The sequence below is a fragment of the Cynocephalus volans genome, chromosome 6 (genome assembly GCF_027409185.1).
Source record: "Cynocephalus volans isolate mCynVol1 chromosome 6, mCynVol1.pri, whole genome shotgun sequence".
NCBI classification, from domain to species: Eukaryota; Metazoa; Chordata; class Mammalia; order Dermoptera; family Cynocephalidae; genus Cynocephalus; species Cynocephalus volans.
The window spans coordinates 163970623-163988508 of record NC_084465.1 but is presented as its reverse complement, the minus strand read 5'-3'; the positions used below and the strand labels follow the sequence as shown (position 1 = coordinate 163988508).

Sequence of the window (17886 nt, the reverse complement as noted above, 5' to 3'; positions counted from 1 at the left end):
TTTCCATTTTGTTCATATGTTATTTTCTTTACTTTGTCCACATCTTCCTTTAGTCCTTTGAACATCTTTAAGACAGTGGTTTTAAAGTCTTTTCTAGTAGATCTTCTATCTTATCTTTCTCAGGGACAATTTCTGTTGTTAATTTCCTTTTTTTTTTTTTTTTCTTTTTTGAATGGGCCACACTCTCTTATTTCCTTGTATACCTTGTGATTTTTTTTTGACAGCTAGACATTTGCTTCTAATAATGTGGTATCGTTGGAGATTAGATTCTTCCCCTCCCCCAGGCGTGGCTGTTATTTTTGATTCTTGTTTTTTTTTTTTTTTTTTTTTTAATTTTATTTTGTCGATATACATTGTAGCTGATTATTGCTCCCCATCACCCAAACCTCCCTCCCTTCTCTCTCCCCCCCTCCCCCCCAACAATGTCCTTTCTGTTTGCTTGTTGTATCAACTTCAAATAATTGTGGTTGTTATATCTTCTTCCTCCCCCCCGGTTTGTGTGTGTGTGTGTGTGTGTGTGTGTGTGTGAATTTATATATTAATTTTTAGCTCCCTCCAATAAGTGAGAACATGTGGTATTTCTCTTTCTGTGCCTGACTTGTTTCACTTAATATAATTCTCTCAAGGTCCATCCATGTTGTTGCAAATGGCAGTATTTCATTCGTTTTTATAGCTGAGTAGTATTCCATTGTGTAGATGTACCACATTTTCCGTATCCACTCATCTGATGATGGACATTTGGGCTGGTTCCAACTCTTGACTATTGTGAAGAGTGCTGTGATGAACATTGGGGAACAGGTATACCTTCGACTTGATGATTTCCATTCCTCTGGGTATATTCCCAACAGTGGGATGGCTGGGTCGTATGGTAGATCTATTTGCAATTGTTTAAGGAACCTCCATACCATTTTCCATAGAGGCTGCACCATTTTGCAGTCCCACCAACAATGTATGAGAGTTCCTTTTTCTCCGCAGCCTCGCCAGCATTTATCGTTCATAGTCTTTTGGATTTTAGCCATCCTAAATGGGGTTAGATGGTATCTCAATGTGGTTTTGATTTGCATTTCCTGGATGCTGAGTGATGTTGAGCATTTTTTCATATGTCTGTTGGCCATTTGTATATCTTCCTTAGAGAAATGCCTACTTAGCTCTTTTGCCCATTTTTTAATTGGGTTGCTTGTTTTCTTCTTGTAAAGTTGTTTGAGTTCCTTATATATTCTGGATATTAATCCTTTGTCAGATGTATATTTTGCAAATATTTTCTCCCACTCTGTTGGTTGTCTTTTAACTCTTTTAATTGTTTCTTTTGCTGTGCAGAAGCTTTTTAGTTTGATATAATCCCATTTGTTTATTTTTCCTTTGGTTGTCCGTGCTTTTGGGGTCGTATTCATGAAGTCTGTGCCCAGTCCTATTTCCTGAAGTGTTTCTCCTATGTTTTCTTTAAGAAGTTTTATTGTCTCAGGGTGTATATTTAAATCCTTAATCCATTTTGAGTTGATTTTAGTATACGGTAAGAGGTATGGATCTAGTTTCATTCTCCTGCATATCGATATCCAGTTATCCCAGCACCACTTGCTGAAGAGGCAGTCCCTTCCCCAGTGAATAGGCTTGGTGCCTTTGTCAAAGATCAGATGGCAGTAAGTGTGTGGGTTGATTTCTGGATTCTCTATTCTATTCCATTGGTCAGTGTGTCTGTTTTTATGCCAGTACCATACTGTTTTGGTTATTATAGCTTTGTAGTATAGCTTAAAGTCAGGTAGTGTTATGCCTCCAGCTTTATTTTTTTTGCTCAGCATTGCTTTGGCTATTCGTGGTCTTTTATTGTTCCATATAAATGTCTGAATAGTTTTTTCCATTTCTGAGAAAAATGTCTTTGGAATTTTGATGGGGATTGCGTTGAATTTGTATATCACTTTGGGTAGTATGGACATTTTCACTATGTTGATTCTTCCAATCCAAGAGCATGGAATATCTTTCCATCTTCTTGTATCCTCTCTAATTTCGCTCAGCAGTGGTTTGTAGTTCTCATTATAGAGATTTTTCACATCCTTGGTTAACTCAATTCCTAAGTATTTTATTTTTTTTGGTGGCTATTGTAAATGGGCAGGCTTTCTTGATTTCTCCTTCTGCATGTTCACTATTGGAGAATAGAAATGCTACTGATTTTTGTGTGTTGATTTTGTATCCTGCTACTGTGCTGAAATCATTTATCAATTCCAACAGTTTTTTTGTAGAGGTTTTAGGCTGTTCGATATATAGGATCATGTCATCTGCAAACAGGGACAGTTGGACTTCATCTTTTCCAATCTGGATGCCCTTTATTTCCTTCTCTTCTCTGATTGCTCTGGCTAGTACTTCCAACACTATGTTGAATAGGAGTGGTGAGAGTGGGCATCCTTGTCTAGTTCCTGTTCTTAAAGGAAAAGCTTTCAGCTTTTCCCCATTCAGGATGATATTGGCAGTGGGTTTGTCATATATGGCTTTAATTATGTTGAGATACTTTCCATCTATACCTAACTTATAGAGGGTCTTTGTCATGAATGAGTGCTGAACTTTATCAAATGCTTTTTCAGCATCTATAGAGATGATCATATGGTCCTTGTGTTTGAGTTTATTAATATGGTGTATCACATTTATTGATTTGCGTATGTTGAACCAACCTTGCATCCCTGGGATGAATCCCACTTGATCGTGATGAATAATTTTTCGTATGTGTTGCTGTATTCTGTTTGCTAGTATTTTAGTGAAGATTTTTGCATCTATATTCATCAAGGATATCAGTCTGTAGTTTTCTTTTTTGGTTATATCTTTACCTGGTTTTGGTATCAGGATGATGTTTGCTTCATAGAATGAGTTTGGGAGATTTGCGTCCATTTCAATCTTTTGGAATAGTTTGTAAAGAATCGGTGTCAATTCCTGTTTGAATGTTTGGTAAAATTCAGCTGTGAATCCATCTGGTCCTGGGCTTTTCTTTGTTGGGAGCCTTCTGATAAAAGCTTCAATCTCCTTTATTGTTATTGGTCTGTTCAAATTTTCTACATCTTCACGGTTCAGTTTTGGGAGCTTGTGTGTGTCCAGAAATTTATCCATTTCCTCCAGATTTTCAAATTTGTTGGCGTATAGTTGTTTATAGTAGTCTCGAATGATTCCTTGTATTTCAGATGAATCAGTTGTAATATCGCCTTTTTCATTTCTAATTTTTGTTATTTGAGTCTTCTCTCTTCTTTTTTTTGTTAGCCATGCTAATGGTTTGTCTATTTTATTTATCTTTTCCAAAAACCAACTTTTTGATTCGTTGATCTTTTGAATTGTTTTTTGGTTTTCAATTTCATTCAGTTCTGCTCTGATCTTAATGATTTCTTTCCGTCTGCTAACTTTAGGTTTGGATTGTTCTTGTTTTTCTAGTTCTTTAAGGTGAAGTGTTAGGTTGTTCACTTGCCATCTTTCTATTCTTCTGAAGTGAGCATTTAATGCAATAAATTTTCCCCTCAATACTGCTTTTGCAGTATCCCATAGGTTTTGGTATGATGTATCATTGTTTTCATTAGTTTCCATAAAAGATTGCCAGCCAAGAATACTCTACCCTGCAAGGCTATCCTTCCGAAATGAGGGGCAAATAGTATATTTCTCAGACAAACAAAAACTGCGGGAGTTCACTACCACACGACCACCCTTACAAGAAATCCTCAAGGGAGTACTGGGTTTGGTTCCTGAAAAATAACTACCACTGCCATAAAAACCTAAGAAAAATCTAAACCCGCTAGTACAATAAAAATGGCATTCATGAAGAGAAAACAAGCTAACAAAAACACTATCTACAACCCAAGGAACCAACAAACAAAGAAACCAAACAGTAAATCAGAAAGCAAGGAACAAAAGACACCTAAGACAACCAAACAACCAATAAAATGCTAGGAATAAATCAACACCTTTCAATAACAACTCTTAATGTTAAAGGCTTAAATTCCCCAATTAAAAGACACAGACTGGCTGACTGGATCAAAAAGCAGGACCCAACTATATGCTGCCTACAAGAGACCCACCTCACCCATAAAGATTCACACAGACTAAGGGTGAAAGGATGGAAAAAGATTTACCATGCAAACAGAAAAGAAAAACGAGCTGGAGTAGCTATTCTTATATCTGACAAAATAGACTTTAAACTAAAAACCATAAAAAGAAACAATGAGGGACACTACTTAATGAGAAAAGGACTGATCCATCAAGAAGACATAACAATCATAAATATGTACGCACCCAATGTTGGAGCAGCCAGATTTATAAAACAAACTCTATTAGACCTAAAGAAGGAAATAGACACTAATACCATAATAGCAGGGGACCTGAACACCCCACTGTCAATATTAGACAGATCATCTAGGCAAAGAATCAGTAGAGAAACACAAGATCTAAACAAGACTCTAGACCAATTGGAATTGGCAGATATCTACAGAACATTCCACCCAACAACCTCAGAATATTCATTCTTCTCATCAGCACATGGATCATTCTCCAGGATAGATCACATATTAGGTCACAAGTCAAGTCTCAATAAATTCAAAAAAATTGGAATTATCCCATGTATCTTCTCAGACCACAATGGATTAAAACTAGAAATTAATAACAAACAAAACTCTGGAAACTATACGAACACATGGAAATTAAACAGCATTCTACTTAATGACATATGGGTCCAAGAAGAAATCAAGCAGGAAATCAAAAAGTTTATGGAAACTTGTTTTTGTTTTTTGATTGTTGTCGTCTGTCTCCGTGCTGAGGTGTAAACTTGAGGTCTTCTCAGGTCTTTTCTGAGTGTGTACCTTTCCCTGTCCATGTGTGGTCACTTTTTAATTTCTCCCTCACATGAAGTTGTTTGGAATGTCCTTGTCTTTAGTGTGTGGATTCCAAAACATGGGAAAAAGAACAATAAAGGCAGGGAGGGGGAAGTCTCTGGCCCTTTAAATTCCCTGGAAGTCACTTCAATTGGAGGCGGAGGGGCTTGCAAGAATTGGGGGAGGTTCAACAACAGCAGCCACTCCTCTCTTTGTCTGAATCTCTGTGATCAGAAGCAGCAATTAGAAATCAGAGCATGGATTTCCAGTAGTTTCAGGATAGGGTCCTTTTTGCCCACCCTGGCTCCTGAAAGCTGTGTGCAGATTGCTTCAGGAGCACACCTGACCAACACCTTGATTTTGGATTTTATCCCCAGCCCCTGGCAGGCAGCTGTGCTCTCATCTAAAGGACCGACTGGAGAAGTATCTACTTTCAAGTTTACTCATGTTGTTGGTAAATTCATTTCCTTGCAGCTGTATGACTTATTGCTGAGTATCAGCTAGGCACTACCCTCAGATCCTAGATGCCATCTGCTTTTTTTTTTTGTCATGTGAGCTTCTCCAGCATGGCCACTTACTTCATCAAACCCTGAAGGAGAATCTATAGCTCCAGTCTGCTGGCCAGGTGGAGTCTTATGTAATGCAATCACAAGTGTGGCATCCCAACACCTTTGGCATATTCTGTAGGCTAGAAGTAAGTCACAGGTCCCACCCACACTCAAGGGGATGGGATATACAAGGGTATGATACCAGAAGATGGGGGTCACCGAGGAGGCCATCTGAGGGTTTGTCTGCCTCAGTCCACCCCCTGCTCCCATTGACTCACATCCTTCCCATAGGAAAAATGTGTTCATCCTCTCCCAAGAATCTCATCCCATCATAGTATCAACTCAAAGTCCAAAATGTCATCATCTAAATCAGATCAAGGTGGTATAAATGAGGCTCCTGAGTTTAATCTATGCAGCTTCTAGGGCACAATTCCTCTTCTCCATCTGCGGATCTGTGAAAATAGAGAGACAAGTTATCGCCCCACCATGCTCAAAATATAGTAGTTGGTCAGGAACAGGATAACAGCTATAAACATTCTGGTTTATAAGTGGAAAAATGTGCCGGAGACCAGCTCCAGTCGAGTTGGGAGTCTTTGAAAGAGGGATGGAAAGGCGGCAAAAATAACAAACACAGGTAGAGACCTCGGTTCCTTTGAAGCACATTCTCACCCTGCGGGCTGTCGGCGCTGTTGCAGCCAAAGCAGCTAAAGCAGCTGAAGCAGTCTTTAGACTGAAAACAGCATTTTTAATTGTTACACAACACGGGGGGGTTAATGTGGGCATTTTAACTACATATAAACCTTTAAAATTATTAAGCCAATAGTTAAACGGAAACTTTTCTTAAAATTACGTCAGTTCTCATAAAATTAATAATCTACAAAGTTAAATAAAACTCGGTGGTCAGCCAATTATTTCTGGTGATTTTATCTGTTGTGGTTGATTAGTCCGTGACTCACTGTTCTTGACGTTTTTCACCATTGTGTTTCTTTTCTTCTTGTCCTCATATTAACCTTAAACTTATTACTACCAGCAAGCATAAATTATATGTCTGACTCAAAATTGAGACGGCAGCGATTGCGGTTTCAAAGTGTTAAACAAACCTTATATATTTTTAACTTTGATTCAATGATTCACATATTTCTATAGGCATGAACCTATTGTTTATTTGGAAAAGGAATATAAAGGATATTTGAACAGCTTTATCATGCATGTACTTAATATAGCGGCTGCGTGGCCCAATGACAGCACCATCCCTCACAAAACCAGGTGCATTCTAAATTCCATCTATAATCTTTATCTTTAGGAGGGAAAGTTGTGCATCATATGTTTTTGTCCCAATATCTTACTAAGATGTTTTTATTTAACTTAGGACACCAATGAGTAACAGGGTTTCTACGCGTTCTTTCTCATAAACTTAATTCTTCCTATAGTATCTTTTTCCATTAATTCCAACCATTCTCTTACCATTAATATAATCCCCTGTAAATGACATTTGCCAACTTAAGTCATATTTAGGACGTCCCCTAGGAGGGTGCTAAATTTTTCCTTTTCCCATTTTATAACCCATATAATCATTTACCCAGATGGTGGGAAGAGGATGAGGATTTCTATTGTTTATTAATTTATTTGGTAAAAGCAACTGCTCATGGCTATTCATAAGGTATTTTTAAAACATCCGTTGGTATAATAAATTGACTCAAAAGGGACAATTTAGAATTGTTCAATCTTCCCGGATCTTTTGTGGGATAATCTAATTTTACAACAACTGTTTGTGTGTCATTTTTTGTATCTTTTGGAAACTCAGGAAACTGCCACGCTGACCAAAACATCAAAAGAGAAAGCAAAGGCAGCACCACTATGCCAAGGAAGAGATTTTTACAGTGAAAGCAAGTGCTGGTAGCTGGGGCCCTGCCAGCAGCTCTCCCTCCGGGGCCTTGCCAACTCGGAAAGGGCAGCCCAAGCTATTCTTTTCAAGACCCCGCCATGGTGTGGACCGTGCCAAAAATGGAAGATAAAATTGGAGTCACTGGTCCATAAAAGTTCTGAAATCCAGCCAGGCACATATTGGGGTTCCCCAATCAGGTTTTAAGGTGAGGGAATAACTTTTCTTGGCTCTTGATTCTGTCCTCTGAGTCACCCTTTCTTTTCTTGTGAAAGATGAATCAAAAAGGGGAGTCTTCTCTTGAAAGTCATTCTATCCATACCTGGTTTGGATATTTTCAGGTTTCATGCTGCCTTTGAAACCAGGCCAGGGGATACCAAAGGGAAAAATATCCAAGAACCTCACCGGTAGATTGTTCTTACTTGGGTTCCAGTTTCTTTCCTCAATCTGCCTGTTACCATTTACTTTTCACAGTTTTCAGATAGCTGTTCCATTTGTTCCAAGGATTTGAGCTGCATTCAATGTGAGAGAGAGGGAAGAGCAGGCCTACTCCACCTTCACCAGAACTGGAAGCTTCTGTTATTTATTTAAAAATTTTTAAAGTAGACAGAAGGATAATAAATTTACATGGTAGAAAAGGGTGAAAAATCTCCCTTATGCACTGTCTTCCACCCCTCAGTTCCCTTCTCTGGAAGCTAGCAATATTATTAATTTTTAATATACTTGTTCAAAAAATTTACACATATGCAAACAAATACATAGTTTATGCCCTCTCCTTTTCACAAAAGATAACACACTGTATGCTGTTACACATTTTGTTTTTTTCACTTATATTAGAGATCGGTCTATCAATACAGAAGCATTTCCTTGATGTCCTATATGGCCGCTTAGTATTCCACTGAGTTGAAGCACCAAGACTTATTTAACCATTTACTGTACTTAAAAACAAAGCCACAGTGAATAATAGTCTTATCCATACATTCTTTCAAACATGCAAGAATTTATTTGTATTATGTGAGTTCGTATTGGTTACAGATATTGTCAAAATTTTCTAAGAGTCCATATCATGTACGTTTCCCCGACCCCACCCCTGGCAATCTGTGAGAGCCCCTGTTTCTCTTCATTTCTCTCAACACGGCATGCCATTAAAGTTTTAATCTAAAAATATTATAGTGTCATCGCATTGCTAATCTTCTTTTCAATTGAGATTAAAATGCTCATAAAGTGGAAAATATTGAATTTACAACTTAATGAAATTTTATAAAGTGAATACTCCTTTGGGACCGTCATCCAGATCAAGTTAGAGAATACTACCAACCCACCAGGTGTCCCTCCTGGTGACCAAGCCTCCCCAAGGTAGCCACTCTTCTTTGTCAGAATGGTAAGCTTTGACGCTCCCAAGTGAATATAAATAGAATCCTGTACTATCAGACATCTGACTACCCCCCCATGTTACACCTGAGCAATTTATCCTAATTAAAAAATTATTCTGCTTTTGATGAATGCCTGTCTAGTTTTTGGCTATTATGAAAAAAATTGCCATGAACATTTGTGCCCATGTCTTTTGGTATCCATAGCTAAACATTGTTTTTGTGCTCCCGAGGGTGAAATTGCTGGATTACGGTTGTGCACATACGTTCAGTGTCAGAAGATACAGCCAGTTTTCTGGAATCGTTGTGTCAACTTCACTCCCCCTCACCATGTGTGGAGGTGCCACTCCCTCCACGTCCTCACCAACTCTAGGCATTTTATGTCTTTTAAATTTTAGCCATTTTGGTGGATTTTTAGTGGAATCACACTAAGGTTTTAAATATTTCGAATGTGTTGCCTGCCGTTTTCTCATTGATTGTATAGAGATGTACCTGCACAATGGAACCAGACACGTGAATTGCTAATATCGTCTCCCACTCTGAGGCTGGGCTTTCACTCTCTCAGTGGTGTCTTTTCATGTACAGAAACTCTTAATTTTAAGATAATCCAATTTACCATTTCTTTCTTTATAGTTGGTACTTTTTGTGTCCTATTTGAGGAAACTTCGTCTACCTCAAGTTCATCATAATAATTTCATAAGTTTTCTTTTAAATGTTTTACAGTTCACAATTTGATTTGTAATCTATATAAATTTTACAATTTATTGACAGTGTGAGGACCTTAAAACACTAACTACATTTAACCTTTTTCTGTCACTTGTGGTATTGTCATTTATTTCCACATCTATTTTAAAGCCCTCCTTATGACTGCTGTTTATTTATTTTTTATTTATTTATTTATTATTTTTTTATGACTGCTGTTTAAATAGCCAATGTTTGTTTAGAATTTTTCATATATTAACCTTCTGGTTCTCTTCATTTTTTCCTGCATTACCATATTTCCCTCTATGACCATTTCCCTTCCGACTCAAAAATTCCCTTTAGTATTTCTCTTAGTGTAGGTCTGTGAAAATAATTTTTTCAATTTTTGTTTGTGTGAAAAGTTTTAACCACCTTAATTCTTTATGTTCATGTGTATTCTTTACTGAGTGTATAATTATAAACTGGCAGTTATTTTCTCAGCATATCAAAGATGTCATTCCATTATTTTCTAACTTTCGTGACTTTTGTTGAAACGTCTTACTGATGTTCCTTTGAAAATTGGCCCCCTTGCCCCTCTGCCACCACATTGCCACTGCTCTTCAGCAGTTTGAGTAAGACAAGCATAGGTGTTTTTAAGTCAGGATTGGGGTTCATAGAGCTTTTTTGATCTGTGGCTTGATATTAATTTTGGAAAACTATTGGCCAGCCCCTCTTCTAATATTGCTTTTGTCCCCTCCTCTTTTCACTCCTTGTGAACTCTGATGCCTTTATGTTGCACATTTTTACTGTTTTTCATGCAGTGCTTTCACACTTTTCTCTATTTTTTCAGGCTTCTATCTGAAGAATTCATATGGACCTATTTTTCTGTTCACAGATTCTCTTTTCTTCTGTTTACTCAAGGGTTAACCCCATTTTTGGATCCTTATTTCAAATCAGATGTTTTACATTCTAGGGTTTCCATCTATGGTTGCCATGAGAACACACCACTTACCTGCCACACAGGGAGCATAATTCACCACTGGTTTCAGTGACTGCACCCTGACATCTGTCACTGTGTTTGTGCCAAGGCCGTGATTCTCAAGGCTGCTCCCAGCCAGCAGCTGAGCTCAGCAGAAATACCGAGGCTGGCCTGGTCTGAGAGACGGGAACTCACCCAACAGAGCAGTTGGTTTAAGAACCCCCCAGCAGGCTTGCCAAAGATGCCTTGGAACTGCACTGCAGTCCAGGGCCTTCCACAGAGTCTTCCTTCCTTCCCTCTCACCTTCTCCTGAGGCCAGAGGAGTTTACAAATGTTTCCTAGGCAATTTATTCTATCTACATGTGTTAATGAACACAGTATCCTAAAAAGAAACATGATTTTCCAATTTTCAGTAGTCATGTGTGTGTGTGTGTGTGTGTGTGTATGTGTATGCATGTGCATTTGTATGTGTGTGTGGTTTATATGCACATGTGTTTGTGTGTGCGTGTAGCTAGTTCACTCTGCTGGGAGGGCCAAGAAGCAGTGGCAAGCTAGAAGCAACAAGCACGTGTGTAATAACATGCATACATTGTTTTCCAAATACCACTCCCCGTAAAGAAAGCAAGGGTCCTTGGGAAATGCTTGATTCCAGGTCTGGGACAGAGAAAAGACAAGATGAACTTGGTACATCTTATATACCAAGAAGGTAATTAAGTGCTCAAGTAACATTGGGCCTTGTGGAAAGGACACAAGAGTCTTCCTGAAGTCTCTCCCTGGCCACTAGGTGATAATTGGCCAGAGGAGTTGTTATAGACTAAAGGTTCATGTCCCCCCCAACCCCTAAATTCATGTTTTGATGCCCTATCACCCAGTGCAAGGGTATTTGGAGGTGGGCCTTAAGGATGTGATTAGGGTTACATGACATCATGAGGGTGGGGCCCCCAGGATGGGATTAGTGCCCCTATGAGAAGAGACACCAGAGAACTAGCTCACTCTCTCTCCCAATCTCTCTTCCCCCTCACACAACAAAGAGGTTGTGTGAGCACACAGCGAGATGGTGGCCACCTATCAGCCAAGAGAAGAGGCCTCAGATTGAGACCTACCTTGCTGGCACCTTGATCTTGGTCTTTCAGCTTCTGGAACTGTGAGAAATAAATTTCTATTGTTTAAACCATCCAGTGTAAAGAAACCAGCCAGTATAAAAAAATAGTTAAGAAGGACATTATGGTATTTTCTCACATCAGCCTGAGCAGACTAAGAAAGTAGACAATGAAGCATCAAAATAACCACAGGAATAAAATGAAATAGGAGCTTATGAGAGGGCATACTGACATAAACAAATTAATGGATACGTGATAAGTGAGAGAAAAGGAACAACTGTTCCTTACGGAGGATGCCAGCTAACAAGTGTGGAAGGAATGACGGCATTAGAGCCATTTGCAAGCATCGTAGTGACGCATATCCAGGGAGAATGATCAATGGGTAAGTTTGAGGAGGGACACGATATCTACTCGGTCTTGAAATATTTTCCCACAAGATGGCTGATTAGTTGCTAAGGAAAAAAAGGAAATTTATAGTGGAGAAACCTGGGAGATACCTTAGCCAAACTGTCAAAGTTAATGTCACCAGCAATTAAAAACTGACACCATGACCTAGTGCATGTGGTGTGCACATGAGTGCCTCCCTGCAGGGTGCACTGGGGACAGAGCACCAGTTTTGTGGTGTTCCTCCCCAAACTGCTCCACATGGAACTAATCATGTGGAATGGTCAGACTAAATCAAACAAAATAATTGGCCTGTATTCTTCAAACTCTCAAGGTCATAAAAGACAAAAACTGAGGGACGTCTCCAGATTAAAGGATACAGCAGCTAAATGCAATGAGTGGTCCCAGATTAGATCCTGAACCTGGAAAAAATAGTTATAAAGGACATTATTAGAACAATTGACCAAATTTGAGTACGGACTGTATTTTAGGCAGCAGTGTTGTGTAATGTTGAATTTCCAGGTTTTCATTATTGTACTGTGGTTATGCAGGAGATGTTCTTGTTCTCAAGTATTTAGGGGGTAATAGGGTATAATATCTGAAATGTACTTTCAATTTTTCAGAAAAAAACTGTGCATATTACATGTAGATGGAGGGAGAGAGGGTGGGGGGGGAGAGAGAGAGCAAATGGGGCAAAATGCAGGAGCTTTTTGTACTATTCTTATACTTTTCCACAAGTTTGAAATTGTATCCAAATAAAACGTTACCAAAAGGGATTACCTCAATAGCACAAAACAGAAAAAAAAAAATTGTAACAATTCCTGCTTGTCCAATATATGTATATGTCTATATATTCCAAGACATATACCAGCTTGTGGTATCAGAAACACACACGCACGCACACACACGTCTGAAAGTTCGTAGTTCAAAGGCTGTGTTGAATGATCAGATATCCCAATACTGTCACCAGAGTGCCCCCCCTCAACTTGTCCCATCGTCCACCAGGGGAGGATTTCCTCCTTTCCCATGAGCCAGGTCATTACGATGGACACCCATCCAGCCTGCACATTGAGTCTTCAGGTGTAACTGCCACTTCTGCTAGAGCCATCCCTGGAATCCTGGGGCAGGAACTTTCCAGCCCAGGGAGCAGCAGTTGGCCCAACATCAGCAGCTCCTGCGGACTGTTGGAGAACCAGTGAGCAGACTCTGCAGCCTCCCACCTCCACCACAGTCTTTTGCATCTCCCAGGAGGGGAAACCCTGGGAGTGTCGTGTTACCATGAGCAAGGAGAGAATGCCCTTGTTCCACAGGCTGCGTGATTACAAGCCCCTGCACAACACCTCGGGGAGGTACGTGAGGCCACATCCTCAGTTGTGTCCCACTTATTCACCATCACAGCCCAGCGATGCTTTTAAAAAATATGTAGTAAGGAGCCTCTGCACTTGTAGCTGGGTTTCAGGGCTTCTGCTTTAAAATGAATATTTATTTTTATTAAATAGATTTCTACTATCTTTTAAAAATTGTAACAGGAAATGGTGCTTTGAAATACAGGTAGCACTGTGTTTAAAATACTGCATGAAGTTAAGGAATTAGGAAATTAACTGGGTTTATAATTCCTAAAAATTCTTCAGTTTACTTTCCTGATTTATCAATTCTGAGGTTTTGACTGATGTGTAGGTGTATGTGATATATGTACATTACATAATGTACACACACACACACACACACACACACACACACACACACACACACACACACACACACACACCAGTCTTCACATGTTGTGTAACAAAACTCTAGGTCACAAAACTTCGAGGAGCTGGTGCCTGAACTGGTTCCCAGGCCTATGTGACCCTGATGCCTGTGCTATCTTCAGTGCAATGTTTCGTCTCTGAATTTGTTTTGGTCTGTGTTTTTCTCGTCTAACCTCTTCTAATTGTGACTTGTTATTGGCAGTTATTTACTTTTAATTACCACAAGAATGTGTTCAAAGCCTAGCAGCCCAATTTACGTCTCTGATTAATAACATACAAGAAAGTCCACACTAGAAAATATTTTTTCCCTTAAAAGCCCTTCATGTCATGTGTCACATGTGAGTCTGAGACAGCCCTAGTTTCGACAAGTTCCACTATAATTACACGTAATATAAAAGCAAAGTCTCTGTAGATCAGATTCAAAAAACATATTTTCCAAGTACATAAAGTTCAGTTATATGAAAATCTGTGATGCTTCCTCCTATAGTAGGGATAGAAAATGCTGTACGTTCTTGTTTTAGCACTAAAAATATTCAAAATTATGGAATTGATTTCTATATGGCATGTCTTTTCTGAGGTGCTTAAGAAACTTGGCATATTTCGTGGTAGACATTGATTGTAACAGAGGAGACTCACTATTGTATGAGTATTGCTACCTTTGCAAAGGTCACATAGTCGTAGGGAGGCTGACAGCAGGGTCGTTGCTGCGTTTCACCTGTGTTTGATCAAGAATTCTCACCACTGCACTGCAGTCATGTGCTGGCCTCATCTGGCATTTTAGTTCAAGATAGTTATTGTTTACTGACAGTATTTTAGACTTAACCATAGGTTGCTAGTTATGTCACTACTATTCTCTGTCTTGTGTTCCTCTTTTCTGAATCCAGTTTTTATTTTACATTAGAGAGCATCCTGGAGGAATTCTTTCCGAAAAGTCCATGTGTAGTAAACTTCCTATCTCTTTGCATGTCCGAAAGTGACTTTAGTTTGCTTTTACACCTGAATTCTCATTTGCCGGCCTCCGAACTTGCTGGGGAGTGATGGAACTAACCATTCCAGTGCCTAGGTGGTCCTTCTGGGAATGGGGGCTTAATGTGGTCACATTAATAAGTGGCATGCATTGTACAGAATGCTTATCAGTAAACTACTGCAAGATGAGCATAACGTAGAGTTTCAATGCCCACATTAATATTTAAAGTAATCTCTAATTAAGAATAAAAAGCTTTGAATAGTGACCTATCTTAATTAAATAATAATTTTTTTAAAAAAACTGTTTTTGCCCTTAAAAGACTTAACAATTTCTCCAACTGTGTGATTCAAATCTAGGAAGTGATCTGTTCCCATCCAGTGTGTCTTAAATCTAGCCAGCCACCTTATTTTCTAAGAGCTTTGCGAAGATCCAGGTCTACACATTTTGGTAGTATCTCTAGGTTTTTCCTCTTTTCTGTTTGTAGTAAATTATTTCTATGATTCAAATACTTATGTTAAGATTTACTGTAGGGTATCTTTTCTATATTCTCATTTAGGTTGTTTTATTTTTTTCCATGTTTGTGTTTTATATCTGTCTCTCACTTTCTATATTCTAGCATCAGGGATGAAAAGGATATCCAGGGCTTGACCTTGGGAATAACCAAAGAGGTGGAGTCTTTAAGAAATTTCAGCTTGGTTACTGGAGCCAGAGTGAGTGTCAGTCACAGACCAGGAAAGCTCGCAGAATGCAGCAAAGAAGAGCCAAAAACCATGATGATGAAGCTGCCGAATTATGTCCATTTATCTAGGTCTCAACCTAAAAAAAGCCTTTTCATAAGAAATCGGCCCTGCTTTGGGGGACAGCTATCATGGTGATAAGTATGAAAATGAGACTGTTCATATGAGTCTTTAATATTATCCCAAATTTAAGGAAAAATAATGTGTTTTAACAAGCAATTTTTCTATTTACTATTCAAAAAATGTTATAGTCCAGAGTACCTCCTAATGTTTTTCTGGATGGAATTTAAATGTTGTATATATAAGATGGAAATGAAAACCTACTTACATGGTTTTTTAGAAAACACCAGGGGAGATGCAGCAGTTTGATAAACTGGATATGTCAGCCATGCTTAAGCTGGAGTCATCTCTGGACAGACAATGGCCATCCCGACAGGTGCTCCCAGAAGGGAATCGGGTCACAGTTGACTGGTAAGGCCGAGTCACTCTAACAGTTCATAAGTGGTTGCAAGGCACTTACCTTAAGGTTACATGTTCAGTCTGTTCCCATGACCTAAAGTTTAGGGTTTCTAAAAGAACAGACTTCTCCTATGAAATGAGAAGTTATGAAAATTTTGAAAGTGATTATTTGCTTTTAACATGTATGCTTTCAACATATGTTAAATTTCATTGATCCTAGCATCTTCACAAAATGGTATCAGTAAAACTGAGTAATACTGAACACCAATACACCTATGAGTAAAGTTTCTGTCATTCTTTCCTCATTTGAAAATTTCCTTGATTCAGAAGCACCCAAAATCCTCTCGTAAGGAATTCTATGTATATACACTTACAATTTTAAATGAAAATAGAATGAGGTAAACTAAAATTTGAGCCTATTTTCTGTAAACCTTTAACTTCTGAAGATCTTACTGATGTCGGTTGCCACATGACATGTTTTCTATTATAGCGTATAGCTTATGTTGTATATTGTAGTATGTGTATTTTTTAAACAGTGCCTCTCCCTATTTTGTTTTCTGCTTAGTGAAGAATTTCCTTCCCTTCTTACCATCAAAAGTAGGGCAAATTAAACTCCAACAGTGCAAATGGTAACATGACAGTCATACAGATAGTCAATAAATGTGGCTAATGAATACAACAGTGTACATGAGATGATATAATGTTGCGGAAAAAAAGGGAAAAACAAATTAAAATTCAAACCACAGTAAAAATATGAGTATAGCAGTGGTCTCCTATGTAAATATGTTCCAAAAGTCATGTAGTGAGACAAGAAGAAATACAAGCCTGTGAAGACCAGCTCTCGTGCCTTGTTCACTTAATATAGTCATTGACACTTGGATCAATGTCAGTGTTAGAAGTTAAATTACTTAAAACCAAAAGCTTTATATGTTATAACCAATCTGCTTATAAGACCAGTATACTTTATTTAACATAAAAAGGAAAAACCATTTCCCAGTATGTGAATGGTACAGTGTTAGAGACCTATCACATAATAACGGTGTAGTGTGTCAGAATAAGCATGCTATTTCATCTTATGCTAATGGCATCTCAGTTCACACATTTGCCCAAAAGCAGGTATTCAAATCAAATGGAAAATACTACGTACTGATTTATTTGCTCCATTATTTTGGTTCCCTATGAAACAAACCCCAATCTATTTTTTTTCAGATCTCCCTTATCTAGAGTGTTGTTTTAAATATGAAATTCAGTTTGAGGATTCTGACCACGTTAGCCCCACGTTCCAGTTGCGTGGGATCCAGTTTTAGATCACTGCAGCACTTAACACCGAATGACATCTTCCCTTCTTTCTGCTTCTTTTAGTGAGATGAAAGCCAAAAAGAAGTACCAATCTGACGCGGGGTTAGAAATTGAACACCTGAATAAGGGTGAGGAGCTCAGACCTAAAAGGGTGTGGGGTAATTGTTGTCTCAGTCAGGATCTATTGCACTGTACTTTCATGGGCCATTTGGCCAGTGAGAGCCAGCTTACCATGCAGGTGCAAGAACTGCTGTCATAAGCCAGCCCAAGGTTAGTGTGTGTGTGTGTGCCTGTGTGTGTGCATGAGTGTGTGTGTGTGTGTGTGTGTGTGTGTGTGTACTCTTAATAAAATGTTCAAAGAGCCATTTTCTTTCCCTTTCTTTCTTTGTACTGACACATAATTGTACAATTTGATGATACATACATGTTGTATAATTATTAAGTCAGGGTATTTCACATATCTATCACCTCATCATGCATTTATCATTTCTTTGAGGTGAGAACATTGAAAAGCTCTTCTAGCTATTTTTAAAATAGACGATACCTTGCTGTTAACCATAGTTAACCCTACTTTGCAATAGAACACCAGAATTTATTCCTCCTAATTGCAATTTTGTACCCATTGTTTGCTTTTATTTTAAACAATTCTGAGATCTTTCTATGATGGTTGCTTTAAATGGAACTACCTTTTTTCAGTTAAAAATATTTTTGTAATTTATAATTTTTAAAATTTCATAACAGTTATCACTTCCCAGTTTTGGATGCTCCCATGTGTCACAGCAGGAGACAGAGCCATTCTGGCGATATGAAAGTTTTCTCAGGTTCAAACTGGAGGCCATTTCTTAAGCACAAATTAGTTAGTGGGCCTTCCTCTGCATGTCTGTGCTCCCTGTC

At 38.5% G+C, this 17886-nt stretch overlaps 1 protein-coding gene across 1 annotated transcript in view; it reads left to right on the top strand.

Annotated features, from left to right (window-relative positions):
- Positions 1 to 13054: 13054 nt before the first annotated feature.
- Positions 13055 to 17886, top strand: part of LOC134381136 (serine/threonine-protein kinase MRCK alpha-like) — a 36900-nt gene continuing 32068 nt past the window's right edge. The window contains exons 1-4 of the mRNA XM_063101179.1: positions 13055 to 13125; positions 15114 to 15207; positions 15575 to 15705; positions 17056 to 17120. Of these exons, the coding sequence (XP_062957249.1) occupies positions 13055 to 13125; positions 15114 to 15207; positions 15575 to 15705; positions 17056 to 17120 (361 nt within the window). The remainder of the gene's footprint in view (positions 13126 to 15113; positions 15208 to 15574; positions 15706 to 17055; positions 17121 to 17886) is intronic.